The sequence below is a fragment of the Varroa destructor genome, unplaced genomic scaffold, assembly GCF_002443255.2.
Source record: "Varroa destructor unplaced genomic scaffold, Vdes_3.0 BEIS01000001.1, whole genome shotgun sequence".
In the NCBI taxonomy this organism is placed as follows: domain Eukaryota; kingdom Metazoa; phylum Arthropoda; class Arachnida; order Mesostigmata; family Varroidae; genus Varroa; species Varroa destructor.
Window position 1 is genome coordinate 18,576,952 of NW_019211454.1, and position 22,936 is coordinate 18,599,887.

The 22,936-nt window shown below is 38.1% G+C and overlaps 3 protein-coding genes across 5 annotated transcripts; 1 reads left to right on the plus strand and 2 right to left on the minus strand.

Moving 5' to 3' along the window:
* Positions 1 to 1,755: 1,755 nt before the first annotated feature.
* Positions 1,756 to 9,346, minus strand: LOC111247411 (mpv17-like protein). Its single transcript, XM_022798290.2, has 6 exons — positions 8,401 to 9,346; positions 7,450 to 7,610; positions 5,524 to 5,594; positions 3,770 to 3,898; positions 2,590 to 2,737; positions 1,756 to 1,944 (listed from the first exon to the last, which is right to left on the minus strand). The coding sequence occupies exons 1-5, from the start codon at positions 8,562 to 8,564 to the stop codon at positions 2,666 to 2,668; spliced, it is 597 nt and encodes a 198-aa protein (XP_022654025.1). The 5' UTR covers positions 8,565 to 9,346; the 3' UTR covers positions 1,756 to 1,944; positions 2,590 to 2,665.
* A 1,776-nt stretch (positions 9,347 to 11,122) lies between these two features.
* Mnat9 (microtubule-associated Nat9) lies at positions 11,123 to 15,182 on the minus strand. Of its 3 annotated transcripts, XR_015316693.1 has the most exons (6): positions 14,901 to 15,136; positions 14,186 to 14,462; positions 13,617 to 13,777; positions 13,207 to 13,310; positions 12,738 to 12,925; positions 11,772 to 11,906 (listed from the first exon to the last, which is right to left on the minus strand). XR_015316693.1 is itself a non-coding variant. In XM_086974495.1 (5 exons), exons 2-5 carry the CDS (start codon positions 14,370 to 14,372, stop codon positions 11,672 to 11,674), a joined length of 687 nt encoding a protein of 228 aa, XP_086830621.1. In that variant the 5' UTR covers positions 14,373 to 14,462; positions 15,054 to 15,182; the 3' UTR covers positions 11,123 to 11,671. The 3 variants fall into 3 exon arrangements, 2 of the variants coding, with proteins under 2 accessions (XP_086830621.1, XP_022654002.1); XM_086974495.1 differs by lacking the exon at positions 12,738 to 12,925 and having other exon boundaries at positions 11,123 to 11,906; positions 15,054 to 15,182; XM_022798267.2 differs by lacking the exon at positions 12,738 to 12,925 and having other exon boundaries at positions 11,123 to 11,906; positions 14,901 to 15,132.
* A 59-nt stretch (positions 15,183 to 15,241) lies between these two features.
* LOC111247396 (mitochondrial-processing peptidase subunit alpha) lies at positions 15,242 to 22,036 on the plus strand. Its single transcript, XM_022798245.2, has 9 exons — positions 15,242 to 15,448; positions 16,590 to 16,798; positions 18,109 to 18,227; positions 18,914 to 19,326; positions 19,881 to 19,989; positions 20,343 to 20,554; positions 20,935 to 21,088; positions 21,318 to 21,537; positions 21,797 to 22,036. Exons 1-9 carry the CDS (start codon positions 15,384 to 15,386, stop codon positions 21,889 to 21,891), a joined length of 1,596 nt encoding a protein of 531 aa, XP_022653980.1. The 5' UTR covers positions 15,242 to 15,383; the 3' UTR covers positions 21,892 to 22,036.
* Positions 22,037 to 22,936: the final 900 nt, after the last annotated feature.

Genomic DNA, 22,936 nt, shown 5'->3' on the forward strand with positions numbered 1-22,936 from the left:
GCCACTTTAAGCCCCCCTGCAGCAACGATAGAAGCTACACTGCCTATGCAAACTAAAAAAACATATTTTTACAAATATACATATCCGAACATACCACATCGCGATCAAACTTAACGGCATCAACATGCCATGGAAAGTCTACGTTAGATTATTAAAACAACAGCTTGTTACATGAGTCGAGAACTTTCACCGGCTCACATGCAAACAGATTTACAAGAGGTATCGGTAACTTTAGTGGCTAATATTAAGGTAAGACCTTTCAGCTTGCTCGTAGCGTGTTCCCATTGTACAATCAAATCGAATTTTATCTTAGAAAACTAAAAAACAGCTATCTATTATAAATTACGTTATAATTTGGGTATGCTAGCAATATGCAACGCATTGACTTAACCTTAAAGGTATGTAATTGCACTAGTTAAACTACCTTGGTAAGGTCCTTATGTCTACTAGGCAAACGCGTTAGCAGTGCACCGATAGGTACATGATTGACTTGACCTAAGCTTATTTACTCCGCTTGCCTGGGGCGTATAGCCTGTTCACAAATTAAGGACAATGGATATGTATCTGTCCAATTTATATGACCCTAAATTTTCTAGCATCGGTTAGCTATTATCCAATCTTTCCGTGCGGGATCAACTCCATACCACGATTAAAAAGGTTTCTGCTTTGTCCAAAATCAACAGTCTACGTTATAGTTAGCTTTCATGTTGCTTCTCGAAAATCCAGACTGACAGAAATCCAGGCAGACTGGCAGATCCTCGATATGTTTTAGATTGTTTAGACTAAAAAAAAATATATTAAAATGGTTCAAAAATTAATTTTTGATATATTTGATTTTTGGATGCAGAAAACACCAGTTGCTTATTAGGTTGCCCAGATAAGTTCTAACGGTTGGTCCTTTTGTGAATTATTTTTTTGTGCTTTCTTTTATGTAGTTACTATTATATATATATAAAGAATACCTTGAATACGCCTGTTTAGTGATTTAGTTCAAAACTGGAGCTGTAGTCGCTTTAAATTGTAGTTATATTAAATAAGTGTTATCGTTAACAATGCCACTTTTAGCATGTGCAAAAAATTATATCAAAATATTCGTTTGTGACAGCCTTAGAAATAATTCATATGAAAATGTTCAAATTCGAATGTATCACCCTGTGTTTACAGAATGTCAAAAAAATAGACACACAATTTAGATCATTATAAGTTCAGGTTTTATTAACTTATGGCCATTACCATTTTGTGATTAGGAATATTGAGTACCTGTTAGAGCTGTTCGGCGTCGAACGCCCTCAGGCGTAATTACTCGAAGCATCTTGCCTTCGCGAAGTGTCATAGAGCACGGCGTGTCCATCATGAGACAAGTGGCATAGCAATTTAGGCAAGGAATTTCCAGTTACGTCCCATATTGTACACTGCCTTCTGTCAAATGGTCCGAGTGGTCTCCTATGCGATGAGCGAATTTTTTTCTTAATCAATTCTTTCCTAGTCTAGAGAAATACAGAGCAGCTTTCGAATGCACTGCATAAAATAACTTCCCATTAATTGTAAGCATGACAAACTTAAAATGAAACGTAATATTTTATTTGTTCTTCAACCTTGCCCTTGAATAAGTATTTGAGTTGGCGAGTGTCCTCAGTTTGAGACACTTTTTCGTGTTTTCAAAAAAAAAGATAACACAAACGCATTTCGTTCGTTATCTCCCCACTTTTTGATTAAAAGAAAAATGTGAATCAAATTGAAGAAACAAATACAGTATTGACATTGAAAGGTTGATTTATTGATGGACATCGCCGGTTCTCGATTATACGAATTCGGTCGGTTTTGCTCGGCCAACTAAAAGCCTATTATATATTGGATTGTAAGGAAAACGCCTCGAACGTAAGAAATGCATCTTCTCGTTCCGCGGCATGCAATTCCGGTTCTTGGGTAACCACTAAGTTGAACCTAACAAAAGAAACAAAAAAAAAGTTCATGTACGCTCTATAATTGCAGATTACGCACACAATTCAGTATGCTTGTGGACAGCGCAGCATTCGTATAACTTGCTATTTGTATACGTTCCATTCCTGCGGTCCCGTGACCAATCAATGTACGCATCCGTCACAAAGCAAGCTGTATCTAGTCTCAACCGCCGTCAGCCTTTTAGATATTCTCTTAGAATCCACGGTAAGACGTCGTGAGCCCAACGGACTGGGCGTAGAAATAACGTTATCAACAGATTTAAACTTGACATGTTTTTCATGCTTAAGTTCAGCCGTTAGACCTAACTTTAGGCAACAGGGCCCTAATAAAAAAGGAATTGTGTCTACGCCCAGATTCAGACCCTGACGCACCTTACATCTTTGACTTTAGTAGCCAAACAAATTGCTCACTGCGCTATCATGTAGACAAGTTGATCGCTCGTTTGAAACTCGCTCTTAAAAGATTGAAAGCCAGAATTATTCCGCTCAATCGGTGGTTAACAAGATTTTGCGAATTATTAAGCACTGCGTGCAGTATTTTGTTGTAGACGCTAGTGTTTAAGGCCATCGCAATGTGCGTTCAATGATAACAGACATATTATAAAAGTATGTGTTAGAGTTTACATACCCATCGTTGACGAAAGGTTTTCAACGCCAGTGTAAACATAACACATTGACAATACCGATTCTTACGTTTTGTCTTGCTACACTGTCATTAAAGTTGCGCTCTCTGGAGATTTTTCCTCACTTTTTTCAGTTGTTGACTTTATGGCCATCTGCAATTGAGATAAAACTTTAACGGGCAAATCAGCTAACAGTAACCTTTTCGTAAGTCGAGAGGAAACCAGTTATTATAGTAGCGTTTCTACATATTTATATCACTGATACTGTTATTTAGCAGAAATTACTACTTTGCCCCATACGTCTTTAAATAAAATTCCGTAAATAGCGGCAAAGTAATTGCATAGGACTCTGACTGAGTGAGTCTTACGCCACGTGTTCGTAAGAAATTCAACATATTTGGTTATGGATCACGCCTTCTTAGCTAACTAAGTAACAAGGGATTAAAATGACATTTCATTCAACAAGCTCGATAAGTATGTATTGAATCGGGTAAGTTTAAAACTGCAAATGAAAAACGCCTACCTCTGTCAATAGGTTCGCTTGTTCTGAGCTCACTTTTAGCAATTTATCATATAGTTTTCGGTCAAAATTAATACAGGAGTAGTTTAAAAAACAAACAAAGATATGATACACTTCGCTGGCAAATTGCACATGTCGTAAATCCGATTGTGTTAGATTAATTCTAAATATTTTAATTTTCAAAACCACCGCATAGTTTTCAATCTTTTTTAAAAAATAGGGTCTGAAATCCGTTGCATTTGATTAAGAGAAGAAAAAACTAAAATGTTTTTTTTCTAAAGCTGATACGTTTCAAGGTACGATTTTTGCGCGAGGATTTTTGTTATGCGTAAATTGATTTTCATACATAGAAGAATAAGAACCTAAAATAATTTTTAACGTTGAATGTACTTGGAATAAGGATGATGAAAAAACATTGAAAGGAGGATCTCTTAATTAGTCAAAAGCTATTGATTTCGAAGACTGCACTTTGATCGACGAACTGAGATAGCTCAGAAAATAAGGGTACAAATACATCTCTATAATCGTATTATACACCTTATACATATACAACCGAAATAAATAAATTTCTTATACTTCGAAACCTATTGTCTCCTTAGCCTGACAAAAGCATAGTTAAAAAAAATGTATTACGCTGTGACATTATGAGATGAAAAAGTGCGTACCCCACGTTTACATAGGCAGAGGATGTTCACCCAGACGAAAGAACACACCCCAACAGTCACTACCCGTGCAGGCGGGGGCATAAACAAAAAATTGCAGCATTGTACAGGAACCCAGAAAAGACACGATAGCTGTAAAGCAAACAAACATACAGTACAGAATAGAATACATTTTGATAAGCTTAATTGATGTTATCCCTTTGTTTAACCAGATACGCCTACACGTGTTGACCACTAGAAGGCACGATTTCATGGTAAGATTTTTATGAAACATTAGGTGCAGGCTTCACCCTGCGCCTGATGATTTCACGAATCTAATTTATTGATATTACACCAAGTCTAACGTAATCTCATTGTACTTAGCCTGTCTCGTCTAGCCGTTACTATTTCATAGTTGTTTTATTAGCCATTATTTTAATATGGTTGGCAGGCAGCTTAGTTAATTCTAAACTTGTCCTGCTTAGAAAACGTTGACTTTTAAAACATTTCTACAGCAAAGAAAAACAGAAATTTTTTTTAGAGTTGGCTGACTGACTGTTTTTCCGGGACTCCCGCGAATAGGATCGGTTGTCGACTGGTCTCTGAGGGACGCACGCAAATCGACTGGCCTCCGGCCGACTTATAGTGGACGTTGTGATTAATCGGCTAACCTATCGGTTCTGTTTCAGGGGCATTACCAAGGTTCAAGGAACTTTGTAGTTCGTTTTAGATTTTCTTCTAATAATAAATAATTGCATACATAATGTTGAATAGAATTAATATATTTAATATGTTAACACGTTGACTCAATTTCTGAGACGTCACCAGATATTAAGAATTTTTTTAATGCTCTTTGTTCTTTTTTATGATGAGTATTTACGTATACGTTTTGACATTTGGGATTTTACCCGGAAAACGATCTAGGATTTTCTGTCCGCAACATTTAATGCCATGTTAGTCGCTTGAGCTTTTTAGTTGATGTTTATTAGAAGATTCGTTTGAAAAATCGCACGAAAGCAGTTCGAAACCCGTTTCGACCCAGGCGCAATCCACTATTGTAAACTGATACGAATCAACACTAGGTTTACGACAACGGCTGTATTCTGACCGTTCGGGTCGGCTGGAGTGTCATCCGTGGGCTTCATTTCACGCTTGTTTTGCTGTTAACCACATTTTTTCTATGTACGGGTAAAAGACTAATTATGGTTACAAGAGAAATAGTATAAAATCGAAACCAGTTAACCGACAATAGCTCTACCTTAATGGCTTCACCCACAATATACTTTAAACGAAATTTGCCACGGAACACGCGTGGACTGCACGTGCTCATGCAACATAATTTTCACTTAAATGTATATCTATACATTTTGATAATATATAAGCACGGACAATGCTGGTGGCCGGCGAAATGTTTATAGACAATGCGTGGTCTTGTTTTTAAATGTGGAAATGAGAAAGAGGTTGCTATGCTCGGTTTACGAACAATCCAATTTACGCAAAGAACGATGGATAAAAGCAAGCTTTCCCCCCAGAAAGAAAAAGTATTTGGTCGATCGGCTGTAACTCGTGCCCAAATCTTCCATCAGTCCGATCCGATTATTTTAAAAGGTCGACTCGAGTCCGACAAGCAGACAGACAGACAGATCCAGAGTTTTAGTAGTATATAGAGAAGTGGGCACATACATGCTATCCTATTACAAATAGTCTTCTATTAGATTTGATAAAGTCGAACGATATTTTTTTATTTTAGGTCTTGGTTTTCCTACGGTTGTTCCTACCTTGTAGGTGGGCCACCATTTTGCCTTCATTTCGGCGAAGACATCGTCCTCACCCTCCATAACGCTCATCGCTGGAAATGTACGAATCATTCAAAAACCGAAATCAGGAGTGGAGTAGGTTTAACACAAAATATATTGTAAGATGTACACATTTTTCTACTTTTTTTAATAGCTACTCAAAGGACAGTTCCCTGTGTTCTGCTCTATTAAATCATAGTCTAAAAGAAGTTCATTAAATAAGTCGGTTTTTTTATGAAATATTAGCCCTCAAAGCGAGACATTATTAATATTATTGCATAGTCGCGCATGTGTGTTCGTGCGAATTGAATAACGAACGACTCTAAGGCAAACAACCGTTTTTGTCCGAACTTCTGCAACGATACGCTACCTAACCTGTTTAAAGAAGCCTCAATAGATGCAGGTTTTATTGAGTGCTAAGTGGGAAAATCTTGTCCGATAAATATGTGGTGCCTAAAAAACGAAGTTAATTAAGCCGTGCGTCGTTACTTGATAATGGTGACTATTCCAAAGCATAAACATTTTACTTTAAATTTCTCAGCATATTCGCAATTATATACATAATTCGCAATTATATATAAAAGCAATTAAACATTTAGCTAAAAACATGATCTAGGTTTCAAGGGTCTTATTATTTAGTATAAGTTGCGAGGTCGTACTTAGAGATATGGTTTCATTAATCATATTTTGTATCGGGTGATTGGGTTTGTTATATCTCTCGAAGCGTTTTTGTCGATACTGACCTAATGCTTCTTTCCTACTATTGAATTTAGTGTGGGGGGGGGGGGGGTAAGTACTGTCTTCGTAGACCTTTTTGAGACAATAACTGCTCTTTTTTATTCAACAAGTTTGTTCATTTGTCGACCAGCTTATAGTATGTACTTTCGTAAATGCCTCTGAGTAACGGCAAATTTACAAATATTCCCATTTTTCTTTCACAAGGCAATCACAGCTCATAAAACTTTTCATAGTTCTAACGATAATCTAGAGTTACGTAGTGTTATATTACGTAAATAGATTTCTAAAAGATTTATGTCTAGACGTCATAAAGCTCGCTGAGAATGTAAGCTAAATATATTACAGATATAACACCTGCAGGCTTTCATCGAAATCACTTCATCACAACTCAGCTAAAAATTACGAACTACGACATTTTTATATTAGGCCCATTGAAGTTGATCAAACTATTGTCCAGACAAAAAAAAGATCATTGGAAAAACATCGTTATGGTTGCCTTATGGTACAAACGAGAGAGCACGTGAATTAATTTGCTATTCGTACCATAATTCTACCCTGAGACCATTGTTGTGTTCGAATATCGCAAATTAATAATAATATTCAACTGTATCGTTGTTTGTAACTAGTTTTGACAAAGGCTAAACCCTATAGTTTCAACAAATATGGCAGACAAAAATCGCAGTAAAAGCATACAGAGTAAAGTGATACCGTTGAAAAGCTCCATCTTAGATGGTAAAGCCGCAGCAAGTACTAACGGTATTTGTACCGTTAGTACTTGCCGCGGGCCTTAAACCTACAGAAAATCGATCATTGCTTTATAAGATGCCATTGCCAGTTTATGTAGTTTTATTAGTGTAGTTCGCATACACTAAAAATGGAGATACAAGCGAGTTCGTCAGGCGATTGCTAAGAAAACTGTTAATAGGAAATCTGCTCAAACTGAGGCATATTTAGATATACAAATAGGTCTCCTCCGTGTCTAAAAAATACAAACGATGTACATCTCCCTAATAATATATTTCCAGTCAGATTACCTATACACATATTTTAGATGTCGAAGCACTTGAAACGAGTTTTTATTATTCGACAAATAACGCACTTGTGCTATAACAGGGCAACGACTACGTATTGTTTATTAATTAGATCCAAAATAACAGTTGCCTTTCATACCTGTGTAGAATACTGCTAATAATGAAGATGATAAGACAGCCTGGTCAACGACTGCTTTTGTTAGGGAAACCGCTACGGTTTTGGCAGGCAGCGCCCTATCCAAAATTCGGTAAAAGTGGAATAAAGTGGGCCCATAGATGCAGGACCCGATAACAAAATAGCTGCAATAATAGAAAAAAAAAGGTGTCAGCAATTTATTAAAAAGTTATTGACTTTATTATATCGATTATTTTCTGTATTTTGTGTATTCATCAAATCGTTCAATTTGAGGCAGAGACCATTGGTAGATTGTTTAACCATCAAAAATGAAGTGCCGATCGTGACCGCGCTTCATACCCATTTATTTATACGGAATAGCTAAAGTTGGCAACTGCGCGTGTATTATTGCTAAGAAGTTTCAGAACTAATAAAAAAGAACCTCAAACATTCGAATAGTTTTCGTCCTGAAATTATCACTAATTTATTCAAAGTCTAAAATTATACTAATGGTAATGTATTGGTTTTAATTCAATTACTTTTTATTGTGCTTTTTCAAAAGATAGGAATCAAAATATTCAAATTTCAAAATATAGCACCATTTCCATTTCTTTTCTCTGAGAATCTAATTCATACTTTGTATATATGTGAGTCGGCAAACCTAAGTGAGTGAACGGCGCTAAACATAGAAAACTCTGTACTGCTTTGATAGCATAATAAAGTTAAGAACTATAATAAACCGCTCAATCGTCAGTGTTCTATGTCGCTTTACACAACTACCTTATTAACGAAAATAATTTTCTTATCATTATATTATTTTATTGATGTTTTTATACTTATAAACATCCCTAGTTCTGCCATTTTTCTTCTCTATGTGACTTTAATCCATATGCCATTGGTACGGACGTGGAGGTCACTATTGTCACGCATGGTGACGCGCTTGTGGTGCCATCATGTGGCCTTCAGATCGCTTACCGACCAATAATCGTGAAATCGTATCTCCTATCAGGTTCATATCGCTTAAGAATTGTCTGCTGAGTGAACTCTGCTGCACAGATCATCGCTGTGTAAGTTGTTGCATTGGCCACAAGTGGCCGCGCGCGGAACACTGCACGTACTTTGCTGAATAATCCGGACATTATCTCCCGTTTTCACGATGTCGCGGAATTGATCGAAGTTCAGAACGATGTATCAAGCACAGTTTCTCCTGATTTTCATCGATTTCAATGACCCGCAACCTTCTGACGACCCTCCCGATCGAACGGGTCCATAAAATACTCTTAAACTGTTTGGTGTATATTTTCACTTAAAATAACACTAAAATCACTTCTTATCACAGAATCGCACTTGTCGACAGCCCTATAACGCCCCAGAAGGGTCGCAAAAGCTAGGTCAAAAGCGCACGGAATCAACTGTAGGTAGCTGGATAAATACGATTGATTATCGAGCGACCATTGATGTTATTACATTAGGGAAGGTGTCAAAGAAAGTCTCAGGCTAAATGAAACCGTTAAGTGTTACATAGAGAACTTTATGGAACGGCAGTGGTGACTGCTTTTTATCGTAGCTAATAAGACAGGCTGGCTGACCGTCTGTTCGTCCGTCCGTCAATAGTAGTCCATGAGTAGCATGGACAGACGTTGCTGCGGCGTCCACAGGCGTGGTAATGCCGCTGACGCGGTATAACAGACGACAACGTAATGCACTCCGTCAGAAGATCCATTGATTCGGCCGCGCTGATCGACGCTGCTTTCGTTGAGCGTTCCATGTTGCATTAGTGAGCATAGCGGTGTGTTAATTGCTAGCTCCAGAGGCCTTTTTCGCGTCATCTTTCCTTTACAATTCTATTTTAGTTCAATTAGTTGTGCCGTTGCCCACGACACCTCCAGAGACGGCTGAGCACGGTCGTATCGAGCAGTAAGTGTAAACAGTATATGCGTTAAGCTGAGCTATTCGTGCAATCAAAAGTTTCCTACACGCTACTTATATATGTTAAAAACAGTAGTGGAACTATATAATTTAAAGAAAATATGACCGAAATTATTTGTAATTATCTCAGTTTTGTCTGTACTTAAAACAATATGCCCATTTCGCAGCTTAATCTGGCCTTCGTTAAACCAATTCAAAATTGTTCTTTTTTTTTGCTGACGAAAATTGTTCATAAGCAACGTTAACCGCTCAATGCGTGTTGTGGATAGACAGTTATTGATAGGCTTCAAATAAATATAAAGCTTAAGATGCTGATTTGAGATTGGGTCGGTAATATTTGAGATTCAGATGGTTCAGCGCAGCTGTACCATACGCTAAGCTAATGCTTCCTTTGTAAGTGTTTTGACAATGTAATTTTGATTTTGTAGATATAACATCTGAAAAGGCTAAGGGTTCCAATGCAGTTCTTTCGGCTATAAACAGAAATGGTTCCACATAAGCTTCTATCTGGAGACGCATCTTTATTATCGGCACTTTCGTATCGCATAATTCTGCATATCATTAAAGTAACACTCGCGACGCTGATTTTACATTTCATCCAAAGCATATACGATAGGCTTTTGTAGAGAAAATAAACAGAAGGACACCGAATAAATCATTACATATGTTTCTTATGAAATGGCTTTTATATGGTTTGACGTAGTAAAATGAATAATACTATGTTTAGATGACCAGTTCTGGTTAGATGAACAAGCCTTGTTTATTTTCTAAATCGAGTTGATTATTATAAACTAATGTAATTAATTATCTTCTTTCAGAGCGGACCATGAGTTTTTACTGAACAAAATATTCTGAAACTAAGATTAAAATCGACTTCCGGCGCATCCTCATCTGTGGCTCTTGTTTTCGCGATGGTAAAAGCCTTTATCGACCATACCGGACCGGGCAGTCTCATTGCTATCATAGCATATTATGCAGCAGGAAAAGACACAATTCAAGAGAGATGTGCCATTTAGAATAAACTGTAATCTACGTTTTTACAACTCACAAAATGTATTGCCAACGCAGTTCACATTTAATATAAGACTAAGATTAAGTGTAACTTTTCGGTTTGTAACGTAACCAGTTGAATTCAGTTGTTGCATAAGTTAAAACTATCGTTCAGTGAAAATTATATGTATAAGAAAAATATAAAAGCTATATGACCGAATCGTGTGTCAGGCTGTATTCACACGCTCTCTCTAAATAAAAAAAAAATTATAATTTAGGTCACTTCTGATCAGGAATAACAAATATCTGAAAATAATCGGGGACATGTTTAATGATCGCGTCAAAAATAAGCACAAAAGCTTGCTCAAAGGAACATCAAATGTGTTTCCTTTTTATATGACGCTCGCTTACGTAATCGGTCCGAGGCAGTGCGTTATTTCACTGACATTGAAGTTTTCAAGGCTGACAAAAACGAGTAGAATCATCCTGCCGGCCTTACAAATTTGTATGATTTGCAAAGACGTTGCATTCTGAAGGTTGCATATTTGGTAGATAAATAGTAAATAGAGTAGTAAAGAGTTTTTCCAAATTCAATTGCAAGATACACTAGGTCCATGTCGTTTGACGAATATCCCCAAAAAGACTAAGTCTTAGTGTCTACAACATCGCTATCATGATATATCCACAATCGACACAATATATCTACATACACTACACAGCAAGACAAGCCTGTATTTGTTTCCTGTAGCTGTTGATATAGTCATTAAAAACAAAAGACTCTGGAAGGCTAGTAATTGTTTTTTATTCAATCAGATCTGTCCTGCAACATATACCGTTAGTTATTACACTGTTTCTACATCAGATACCTACTATGAAGACTCTGTACTGCACAAGGTACAAACCGTATGGAATGAGTTGCAATGCGCGCAGGATGCAGCAGGTATTAGAAAGTCCCCAGTTTTAAGATCATAGAGCACATACAAACTGTTTTTTGTTTTTTTTTTAGCAAATTTATTAGCATAGGGAACTACTATTCTAGAAAAGAGCACACTTGCCGATGGAGTAGATTTGACGTCTCTGCAAATCCTGCAAGTATAGGTTGTAGCACGTTAGCTGGCTAACGGAATTCTGTTTAATAACACCCCATTCGTGCATTTTATTTCGACAATTGGTGTGCCGAATGTTTTTTAAAGTTACTCCATGAGCAAGAACAAAATAACGACGCAATTTCTGCCCATTGAATCTAAATATTATAGTAAGTGCTTTATTAACAATACGAGCTTAGTCCTGCCCATCCTGAGTTTGTAGTATGGACTTCAGTCTATAGCTAGCTTGGAGCCGTAGGGTGCTTTCTCCAGGCTGAGTACATACAAGATTTTGAAACGACGTTATTGAAATGGACCAATAGTTTTTCACTGGGTGCCATCATGGTAACTTCATGAAAGATTTCACTTTCAGACTGCTTCACAAATCCCATTTTGTTGAACATGTTTTGTGATATCGTGTTGTCGCTTTTGATCTTTGCCACAAACACCCTGGGACAGAAGTTCTCCGCGGCGTACCTGTAAATGATAACAAGAGTAAACATGATGATGATGATTATTATTATTACAATCGCCATTCCCTCAATGCTAGGTTTAACTTAAAAATAATATGGTACATTTTTGTAGCAGGAGTGTCTGAATCTAATTTGATTAAATACTTCTATTCATAATACAATTTTATTAGTCAAATATGAGCGTGCAAAAAAGAAGTTACGCGTAAATTTTCCTACAACGCTCATCGTATACGCCATTTTGATCGATGCCTGCACGTTTACTTTGTAATACCCTACGTTCATCATTTTAGAACGTTTGTGGGTGAAAAATTCTGGCAGGTGATTTTTGCGTCACTCCATCGAAACAGTGAACAACATGAAGAATTCTGCAGAGACCGAAACGGATAACGGCCTGATTGTAGAACATCCGGACCATACAACGGGTATATTAAATGTAGTCCATTTAAGCTATTTTGCCATATTTGCCGGGTTGCTAAAGATGTGTCTTCTGGCGTTGTCAAGATAGAAGATGACGCATTTTGTATTCACTAGTTTCGGTCGATATGTCCAAAAAGTTGTTCTAATTTTCGTAGTTGTTGACAGTAGAGATCTAAATCCGTCATTTGGCCTAGGGGCAGCAACTCATAACACGCGATTCTTTCCAATCCGACCAAACACTTTCACTGGCGTCAGTTTGGATTCTGTCACAAATTGTAGAGCATCTCCTCTTAGTTTTTTTTCTTTATTTGCACATGATTGTTGCAGGCAATTCAGTTTTCATCAAATGTGACCGACAGTTTTATAAATAGCTCAATTTGATCATGCTTTTGTAGAGTTTCGTATATGGAAGTACGACCGAGTAAATTAATTTACGCCAATTCGTGTGGCACGTAGCTTCTTTTCTTAGTCAGTTTCCTTTTTTCGATGGTTGTTGTTTAGTTCACTCTCGATATCATAGCCATCAAGCGTAGGTATTGCTTCGGTCGAATTTTCGCAATAGTCTCATGAACTTTTCTTTAATTGATCGACCATTACGAGGAGCGTCTTTTACATGGAAATTTGTAGAACAAAAGCAACAGAATGATCTTTAGGCCGTTTTTTTCTTGTAACATGTCTCAGCCATAACAACAATTTTTTTGTATGGGCTAGGGCAGTCGTTGCGCTTTTATCATAATAAAATTGCAAAAATTTAACACATTTTTCAAAGCGCTTCCGTTTTTCTAACAGTTTCTTTGATCAGTTCTTATGATAAATCTCAGCTTTCAAATGACAAAACGATCACCCGACGTAAATCATGCGACGTAAACCAGAATATATATACTTACTTCATCATAAGGAGCATGGCTTCCCTTCCATAGCCTTTCCGTCTAGCAGTTTCCTCGGCGATCATGATTTCGCACTCGGCTGCCTGCCACAGCGCAGTTTCGTTCTGCGATGAACATTTACCAAATGAATATTACGTAGAAAACAGTTCACTAAGCCAATCAAAGACTAGCTAAAATGACCTTTCCCATTCATTAATGAACTCAAGTTTTATGCTGAGTATCGTCGTAGAACTAGTTTTTCGCACCTAGCAGACAAGGCTTTGATCAAGAAAAGTTCAAAGCAACAATAAGAGCTAAGCTAATGCGCAGACAATGTTATTTGCTTTTATTTTTTCTTAACCTTGGAAATTTCCTGTGAAATGCTGCGCGCTAAAAATGATAGTACCTGGTGAAGTTAATTAAATAGCTACTTTTTTGGCCGGTTGTGCGTTTGCTTGTTCTTGGGCTGCATTTTCATGGTCATCGTCAAGTTGTATCGCGAACAGATTCACGTCACCGACCATCGCCGAGATCTCGTCTCTACCAGCACTTGCCTCGAGTATTGAGCGATCCAGAATAATGAACGTGCACTCTGGAGAATAAGCAAGATCGCACAAGTTAATTAGTCGTAATAAAATATTGTTCTTACTTATACGTAGGATATACCGTGAGGATGGCGAAAGCAGAGGGCAAATTAGCTAGCACCCAACACATACATGTATTTTAGGTAAACATTAAGCGAGCATTGTGATGATAATGGGATGATGATAAAGCACCAAATCTTTGAAAAAAGCGCTTAAATCTTTCAAGATGGCCGATTGTTTGCGGGCACTGATGAATTCATTATAGAATACCATTTTGTTTCCATTATACATTTCTCCGAAGAAATGAAATTTTAAGTTGATAATGTACCAAGATTTCGTGTTCCTAAGAAGCTGCAACGTTTGCCTAATAATTTCAAAAGAACACACAAGAAATGATTTCCCCCTTCTCTACTTACTGTCAGCGTCTTCCCTCCACGTTCGTTGCATGTCGAACTCCTGCTCAAGCGTCAACGCTTCCGAGCCTGTTAAAAGTTGCAGATCGGCATTTTCCATCCATTTGTGGTATTTTTCGACGTGATGCGTTTCGTATGGGACCAACACGACGCTGACACCAACCAACGCGGTATTCTCATTTAGACGCATTCGTCTCCGTTATTTTGGCTGATTTCTATTTTAATCGCGTCACAAAATTCTCGTTTATGATGATCACAAATGCAATTACCGCTTCATAATCTGAAAATATAATATTTTGTATATTACAGGTAATGATTAATCAATAAGCGAATTTTCTAAACGTTCTGAGACTCTTCTCAAGATGCATCTTTTCGATCAGTTATTAATAAAAAGTTTAACCTGAGTATTCAGCTAAAGCGTTTCCCTTCATGTAATAAATTTATAGGCGCATTTCAATAGTCAATTTCTGTGATAGACTATGGTAGCCCGCGGAAAAGCTTCTATTCATGTTTTTTGAAATGTTTTTTGTAATCTGTATACTTTTTTTAGCGCTAGTACCAAAATGTATAACAGACAAAACACAAACAGGATCACGTAGAGCGACATGCTTCCTGCCTTTACTTACAAGTTTGTTTAAACTTTAATTAGAAAAAGCAACCCAAAAAACAAGTAGTTCCAGTGACCATGTGTGCTTGTTCGTATAAGAAATATTCATACCATAAAAGCAGTAAAGCGTAGCATTCTGTCCATTGGACGTTCGCGCGCTGGCGGTTCAACTTTGAATGGTTAGGTTCAAACTAATTTAATCTCTGTTTTGCTCCTTGCAATTAGTCATTGGCCATTTGCTGCTTGTTGACGAACGCCACCTACCGATGTTTAAACTTCATTGACGTCGTATGCATTATTTAAGCTCATAATTCGAATTTGCCTATATCTAATGTTGATCAGAAGCAAAGCATCTGCTACTAAGCAGTAGCACATTCGAAAGCTCCGAACAGCACGACGTCTCTTAGTTGTTCCGTGGGTTACTCACTGAAAACACATCAACGGACGGAACAACGGTTTTACGGATCTGCATGGAACATACTCATGATACGGCATGCAGCTTATTCTATTTGGAGAATAATATCAACAGAGGACACCAATTAACTGACACTGCCGAACACTTGAACACGATAGCTTCATAGACTTATTGGAAAGATGTCTGCCGGCGGCATGCTTCAGTTCGGTGTGCGAATCGGGCGAAAAGCTTTGCCGTGCATAAGGTACGATTAATGAGCTGAACTTGAAAGAAAGCATCCTAGTAAAATATGAGAGAGCGAAAACCCCGTACAGCTATAGGGATTTGGGCGCCGAGCATAGTTTTCAGTTTTATGAACACAAATTTCAAGCCTTAGAAAGATTCGATACCCTGTCTCGTTCAAGCGCTACAGAGCAGTAGTGCATACACTCTGTTTCTTTGTGACTAGGTATATTCAGACGGACTTCGTGATGCGATTCTACTTTGAACCATCTTGGATTAAGTTAGAATGGATACTGGCTCTTGCCGACCCTAGGAGTATGCCCACCCTAAAGTTTTAAATCTTACATCTAGTACTGATCTCAAGCATTTCCTTACTTTACTATTATTTAACGTCTGTTGTCTATAGCGAACTGTTATCTGTGCGTAACTCGATAATAAGTGCATGTTCCCGTACGGAAATAGTGTAATCAGTCACGATCCGCTGTAATTGGTTGTGCTTACAAATCGAAAAATCTGATGCTGAAAGTAAAAAGCGGTAAATGGCAGCACATTTTGCTGTAGCTAGAGTGGTGTTTAATGATGTGCCTTTTAGACAGATTTATTTGAACTCACTTCTTACTTGGCGGTGGCAGCTGTTTTCTATAATTGACATTAGCCTCTGTGTACTTGGTCCTAATGTTTGGACCTTCGTTTTTAATATATATATATATATATATATATATATATATAGTCACTGAGGTTAGTCAGCAGAAATGCTAAAATATTTCCGACTGTAAGTCAGCTTATTCTTCGTAAGTCAGATTAATATACGTCTCAGTCGCGTTCATCTCAATTATATCATTTTTGAACAAAAAGAAATTTTGTTAACTGGCTGCCGTCCAGCGTTTTAGCGATGCCAATATACTATTTTGTCAAATGCCTCTTTACAGTAGGTTTCTCTTTAATATTTCTATTTGAGAAAATATTGAGCCATATTCGTTTGATATTGAACAAATTTTAAGTTGGAATATAAGCAAGCATTATCTCCGCATGGTACTTTATAGAATACCACAATGGCTTACCTTTAAGGCGGTATTCGAAAGCCATCTAGATTCTCCTTAACACAGAAACACATATACCGAATCCTATAATGACACTAACCTTTACCATATCACCCGGTATAGGCTGAATTGGCGAGGATGTCAGTCTAAGGCAATTTCAGGAAGTTCCGTCGATATAACAAAAATCCCTCTAACGGAACCTTTGCCGGGTCTGCCTGCCGTTACATACGCAAAACCCTCTGCTCAGCCGGACGAAACTATCGTAACCAAACTTGACAACGGGATCCGTGTCGCATCACAGAATCGTTTCGGGCATTTCTGCACAGTCGGAGGTAAGTCTCACGCATGAAGAATATCTCAGCGGTCTAGCATCAAAGCAACCAAACGGCATTTATTCTGCTTCTAACAGCTTCATGGTCTATATCGAAAAATGATGTTGAAGCAGGTTCTAGTTTTCAGCTTAATACGGTGTGAAGAAATACCTTAAATGAGGTATGCAGGCTGTTTTGTTGTTTAGATTACTGACTCACAAATAGCACTTTGTAATAAGATACCTGAATAATTGAATTAGTACTACTATAAAAGCATTTATTAAATAGTGTCGTTCAAGATGCCAGAACCAGTTTGGTTGAAGGATATCGCTTTGTATTGAAATCCATTCTTCCTACGCTGCGGCGAAAAAGGGTACCCTACGTGGTATCGTATTCCTTGCTACAAATGTTTTCTAAAGGTGATTTAAGAGGACTGAAGAGCTAATCGGAAAAACCGTCGAACTGCCATGATTCGTTGGCCACTTGTGTTGTTGACGTTCTGCGTTGGCAATCAACCAGATTTTCAGCTAAGTTATTGTTGCCATTGTGATACATACTTCTTCTACAGATTGTTTGAAAAACAGAAATTAAAAGGTAGAACTCGAACTGTATCTTGATCATAGGCCTGAAGGCCTTCTGGGTCCTTCAGGCAAGACTGCAAGCATAGGTAAACCGCGGCCTGTGCGTTCGGGGAGACGAAGGGTTTGTACTGCAGACTGGAGAATTCCAAACAAATGCAGCGCTTAAGCTTCAGCGTCTATCATGTACGACACACGACGGAGCTTGGTGTTTGACAGCCCGCGTACGTGCAGCGCATCGAAGTCTATCGATATCGGCTTATGAGCACTATGAGTGCTTGATCCTTCTGTCAAGAAATGAAACCCTGAAGCTTTACCTTATATTTGGTCACGTTCGTCGCACATATATAGATAATCGGACTTCCTGCATGTCCTATGAAAGATGGTGTCGAGCTGCGCATTATTGAGCAAACGTAGTCCGCGAGTGTCTCGAAAGACCGTATTGGAGCTCTGGTTCAGTTGATTGAGACAGGCATTGAAGCCGCCGGCAACGACTGGAAAAGAGGCAGTATAAGAAGACAACGATGCCAGTCCACTGACAAATTACTCCACCAGTACGAACGTAAATTACAAAACGGTCGATTAAACATAGACTAATACGAGGCATAGCCCCTAGCCACGTAAGGTGATTACGTTTATCTCCACTAGGTACGACGTAAGGCCGCCTATCTTTTGGTTGTAATCCATATGAAGGTTATTAAACAGTAAAACACAAAAGGAAATACTTGTTGTTATTTCAATGATTGATTTCAGTTGTTATTGACTCGGGCCCACGTTACGAAGTGGCGTTCCCATCTGGACTAACACACTTCCTCGAGAAACTTGCATTTGGAGCCACTAGTAAATTCGGATGCCGCGATGAAGTTCTTCAGGTTCGCACAGGAATATGTATTATTTATACCTGTAAAGAAATATCATAGGTATCCGCCTTGTACGAATTACACAAAAATATGACTAGGGTTGACGTGTTCAAAGTCTACGTGAGCGCATTTTATGCGCATAATGATCACTCGCGGCTTGGTAGCCGAGTCCACTTGAGATATTTTGTTATTGACATAGCTAGCCCATACCTTAAAATGACAAAAAAGTGCATGAAAATCCGTTATCGATCTTTTCTCATCGAGTGTTTTATCTAACTGAACGATGAAAGCCTCTGAGCAGTAATTCAGTATTCAAACGTGACCAGCACCAACAACTAGAATTTAGACACCTTGTCCGTTAGGTTTGTTTGTGTTGGGCTGGGGGTTCAGACAATTGAAATGATCTTTATTTAGCCTAAACCTGTGCACTCATGACTTACTATTGTTTATTCAACAGAAAACGTCGAAGAACTTTTCACGAAAACAAATAGGTGCCAAACTTTTTAACTGTCAAAGGTTTTATTTGATCTTATAGGCTTGCATAGTCCACCGGTTTGGTATTTTCTTACTCTCTGTTTATATCATTCTTAGTCAATCCAAATATGACTGTCATAAATAATTTGGACATCTTTGAGTTCTCGCCTTATGAACAGATTCGATTGTAGTGTGTCAATTCCACATTTTATGTTTTCGGTTAGGTGCTGGAGAAACAAGGTGGCATTTGTGACTGCCAGTCCTCTCGCGACACTATGATCTACGCGGCATCGGCCGACTCTCGGGGTTTGAATAACGTCATCGATCTTCTCTCTGAGGTAACACTTCGGCCCCGAATTACTGAAGAAGAGTTGGACGCGTCCCGAGAAGCTATTAAAAGTGAACTTCGTGACGTTGACATGCGACCTGACCAGGAGACGCTGCTCATGGAAATGATCCACAAGGCGGCGTACAGAAACAACACGTTAGGTTTGCCGAAACTCTGCCCAGCCGAGAATATCGCTCTAATCGATCGAAAAACGCTTTTCACCTTTCTTAAACAGCGATACGCAGCAAAACATATGGTGGTCTCTGCCGTGGGGGTCAATCATGATGAGCTCGTTGAAGCAGTGAACAAGTTAGTAAGCATAGTAGGGATCGTGTTATTGTAATAATCGTTTTGGCTGGCAGCCACCTTTTCCCAAAACATGTGAAAATGGTATATATTGGCGCTTATTATAAATACGCGAGATTAATGACTTTACTATGACCACATTATACATATTTTAACATGTGGACTCATTTCAGATAAGCGAGCACCTACTAGTAGTTTTCTCAATCTTATTGGTAGTTGCTTGTAGGTAAAGACAATAAATCTGGTTCATATTTTGTCCAGCAAAGTTTTCGTATAATATAACGGCGTATTTGATTTAGAATGAGTAAATGAAACTGAGGCTTAAAGAATTACGAAACGAGATGATATATATATTATGTTACGCATTGATAGAAATGCTCTTTGGCTTTGCACAAGCTTTGTGAGCCATGTACGAATAACGCCACATGCATGGTTTGGCCACTCGGGTCTGCGGAGTTTGTACTTTACAAAAAGCTTACAACATTTTTGTTGTTATCTACTTTGAAAACTTGCTCTTGCAAATTTTTTACTTTTTTTTTGATCATGAACTTTTGCAGGCACTTCGTCCAGAAGAAGCCGATCTGGATAGACGATTCATCTCTAGTAAATGATACATCACCTGAAGCAGACGATTCGATTTCGCAGTATACTGGAGGCGTTTTAAAAGTAACTAAGCTAGATCTTTTGATGGTGCAGTGGAAACATGTTTGCCTATTAAACATAAGGACACGTCATATAGCCTGGCTTCGAAACAAGGCGCCGACACGCTTCGTCTCGTACTAGGAATCGTCTGAAGCAACTCTTAATTACGGCAGTCCCAGACGTAAAACCCTAAACGTTGATTTAAGCTGGTGACCGGTCGATAACGCACGCAAACGCTATTAATCAATTGGGTTATCAAAGTTTTATACTAATAAAAACATAATTGCTACTAAAATCCGTTATTGCGGCCGAAGAAGTAGCATTAGCGTCTAATTTTGCGATCATTCGTAATCAGTTCAACTTTAATCGCTTTCCAGGTAACCAAAGATTTGTCGAACATGTCGTTAGGCCCAACACCTATACCGAATCTGGCACACGTTGTCCTTGCGCTAGAGTCTGCGTCACATCGTGACCCAGACTTCATTACTTTCTGTGTCATTAACATGTTAATGGGCGGCGGTGGTAGCTTCTCTGCGGGCGGCCCTGGAAAAGGCATGTACTCACGACTTTACACCAACGTCCTAAATAGGTGCGTACCTGCGGTTGAGTGTACTGTTCACCTATGACTGTTATGAACTTGATAAATGATGTCCTTGAAATCGAACTGAAGTTACAGTCGTTCACCAAATGGGGAAATTGGATAAAGCCCAAGATGGGCAACGCGAATTGAAATAGAGATTTTTGAGTGAGGTAATGGGCGGCATCGAAAGGATAGAAATTTGGCGGTCTGATTTGAAATTAAAAATTTTACGGCGCAAGCTTGATAATCCATTGTGAACGTCTATGTGTATGCATACACTACTTGCTGAATACATTTTAATGGTGTGTGTGCTACAAAGCTTACACTTGAATACAATCCCTCTTTGCCCGATGAGTGCAACGTCTAACAAGGTTTGATTGATTGAATAGGTACCACTGGATGTATAATGCAACGGCGTACAATCATGCCTACAATGATACCGGAATCTTCTGTATTCACGCATCCGCAGACCCTCCTGCGCTGAGCGAGCTCGTTAGCATCATTGTCAATGAATTTGCTATGTTAACGGGCCGAATCGGAGAGGCAAGTGCAGTCTCCTGTATGTGAAAATGTTAATCATTATAAATCAGAAAATAGAAATCTGTAGTGTGCCAAACACTTATTGAACTTGGCATTTCATTGGATTTTTGCTGATTTGTGCCAAAATCAATAGTTCGATTGTATCCCAATGGTCTATTACATTATGTGATGCTAAGATAATAAAGCATTAAGCGTGTCAGTATTATAATTTTAATGATTTTATGACGCATAGGTGGAATTGAGCCGAGCGAAAAAGCAGCTTCAAAGCATGCTTCTTATGAATCTAGAGCAACGGCCAGTTCTGTTTGAGGACATTGGTCGACAGGTGCTAGCTACGGGCAAACGTAGAAATGCCGACTATTACATCGAAGCAATTGACGCCATCAAAGAAGAAGATATTCACCGAGCTGCCCAAAGAATGCTTCGTACGAGGGCTTCGATAGCAGCCTTAGGTCAGTAACCATTCATGGTTGAATTATGTAGATATATTGTAATCATATGCTAATAGTGGCGGCTTGGCGCACGGTCATCGTACCGCATGTTCTTGTTTCGTCTTGCCAATGAATGAGTCTGATTCAAAGACAGAACACTAAGGACAGGTGAAGGTACTAGAATGTTTATTATTAATTACTGTGATTTCGAAAAGCCAAGAATGTGTTCTTTAATAACTGACAAACTATTGCTCTGTTTTGTGCACAATCCTCTCCTCAGGCGACCTTGATCGATTACCAGCGTTGGAGGAAATCGAGACAAACCTGGTTAATCCTGGCGCTCGTCGAACCAAACGGTTTTCTCTGTTTAGATAAATTGTCTTACTGTAAATGTTGTATATATAGGCAAACGCGTATAGTCAATAGAGCGATACCGACTTCTTATCGAGCTACCCACTGATAGATTTCACATCCGCTAATGGAAAATATCAATAAAATTGATTAGACCTTTTACGTTAAATCCGGAGTGATTTTCGATATAGATTACTGTCAGTGCAGACACTTGTGTTTGTATATACGATATAAACATGTCATTAGAATTATCATTAGATGCGTGTTAATCGATTAAGAAAGTGGTCCGAAAAGTTATGCGAGAAAAGAGACATACATTTCTTATAAAGTAGGCATACGAATAGCTCTCTGTTGATACCTAGCCAGGGCCAGACAAGTAGCCGTCCGTTACTGATAGCTCCATGATTTACCTAGGCGATAATCGATGATAACATGCGATGCATTTTTTTTGTGTGTTCGTAAGTAGTTGTTTGGGAGAGATTCATGCTTAATAAAGCAGGTTTCTTTTTTATTGAAAAGAAATATGATTTACTGGCCATTCATTCTAAGATAAAGTATCAAATTCCAGTACAAAAAAATGAAAGGGCAAAGTTAAAATTCAGTAAAACGTTTTTTTGATATTTCATCGTCAAAACAGGGAGACGTCTGCATTTAACAGTACTAATAATGTTATTAATAATGCAATACTAACAACTTCGAAAATTTTCGCGCAATCCTCTTCTCTCGTTATAATCAAACTCCCAAAAAGGAAATGGGATAAATAAAAAGAAAACAAACATTATCCTTATTAGTTTATTGTTTATTTATTTATTTATTATTTTTTTTAATAAACGACGATCTGCCACATTTTGTTAATTTTAGAATAGAAATTAATTGTTCGATGGAGAACTAGAACCGTTTCCTAAAACGCCTTTCATGAAGGTTTCCCGATTTTTCCGAGAGTCTTTTCAGAGGAACATGTTTTTGGTGTTTCCCTAGCATTAAAAAATGTATAGTTAACATCACTGCTTACATCTAATTAGGTGCTATATATATATATATATATATATATTGAAAATATTTAGTCATC

Coding starts and splice junctions, on each gene's coding strand:
- LOC111247411 (XM_022798290.2), bottom strand. CDS start 8,564: ATGTCCGGATTATTCAGCAAAGTACGTGCAGTGTTCCGCGCGCGGCCA. Junction 7,611..8,400: donor GATTTCACGATTATTGGTCG/GTAAGCGATCTG, acceptor CTATTATTGCAG/CTATTTTGTTATCGGGTCCT. Junction 3,899..5,523: donor AATGGTGGCCCACCTACAAG/GTAGGAACAACC, acceptor TTTGCTTTACAG/CTATCGTGTCTTTTCTGGGT.
- Mnat9 (XM_086974495.1), bottom strand. CDS start 14,372: ATGCGTCTAAATGAGAATACCGCGTTGGTTGGTGTCAGCGTCGTGTTG. Junction 13,311..13,616: donor ACGCACAACCGGCCAAAAAA/GTAGCTATTTAA, acceptor TGTTCATCGCAG/AACGAAACTGCGCTGTGGCA. Junction 11,907..13,206: donor GCCATGCTCCTTATGATGAA/GTAAGTATATAT, acceptor TATCATTTACAG/GTACGCCGCGGAGAACTTCT.
- LOC111247396 (XM_022798245.2), top strand. CDS start 15,384: ATGTCTGCCGGCGGCATGCTTCAGTTCGGTGTGCGAATCGGGCGAAAA. Junction 15,449..16,589: donor AAAGCTTTGCCGTGCATAAG/GTACGATTAATG, acceptor CACCCGGTATAG/GCTGAATTGGCGAGGATGTC. Junction 20,555..20,934: donor TACACCAACGTCCTAAATAG/GTGCGTACCTGC, acceptor TTGATTGAATAG/GTACCACTGGATGTATAATG.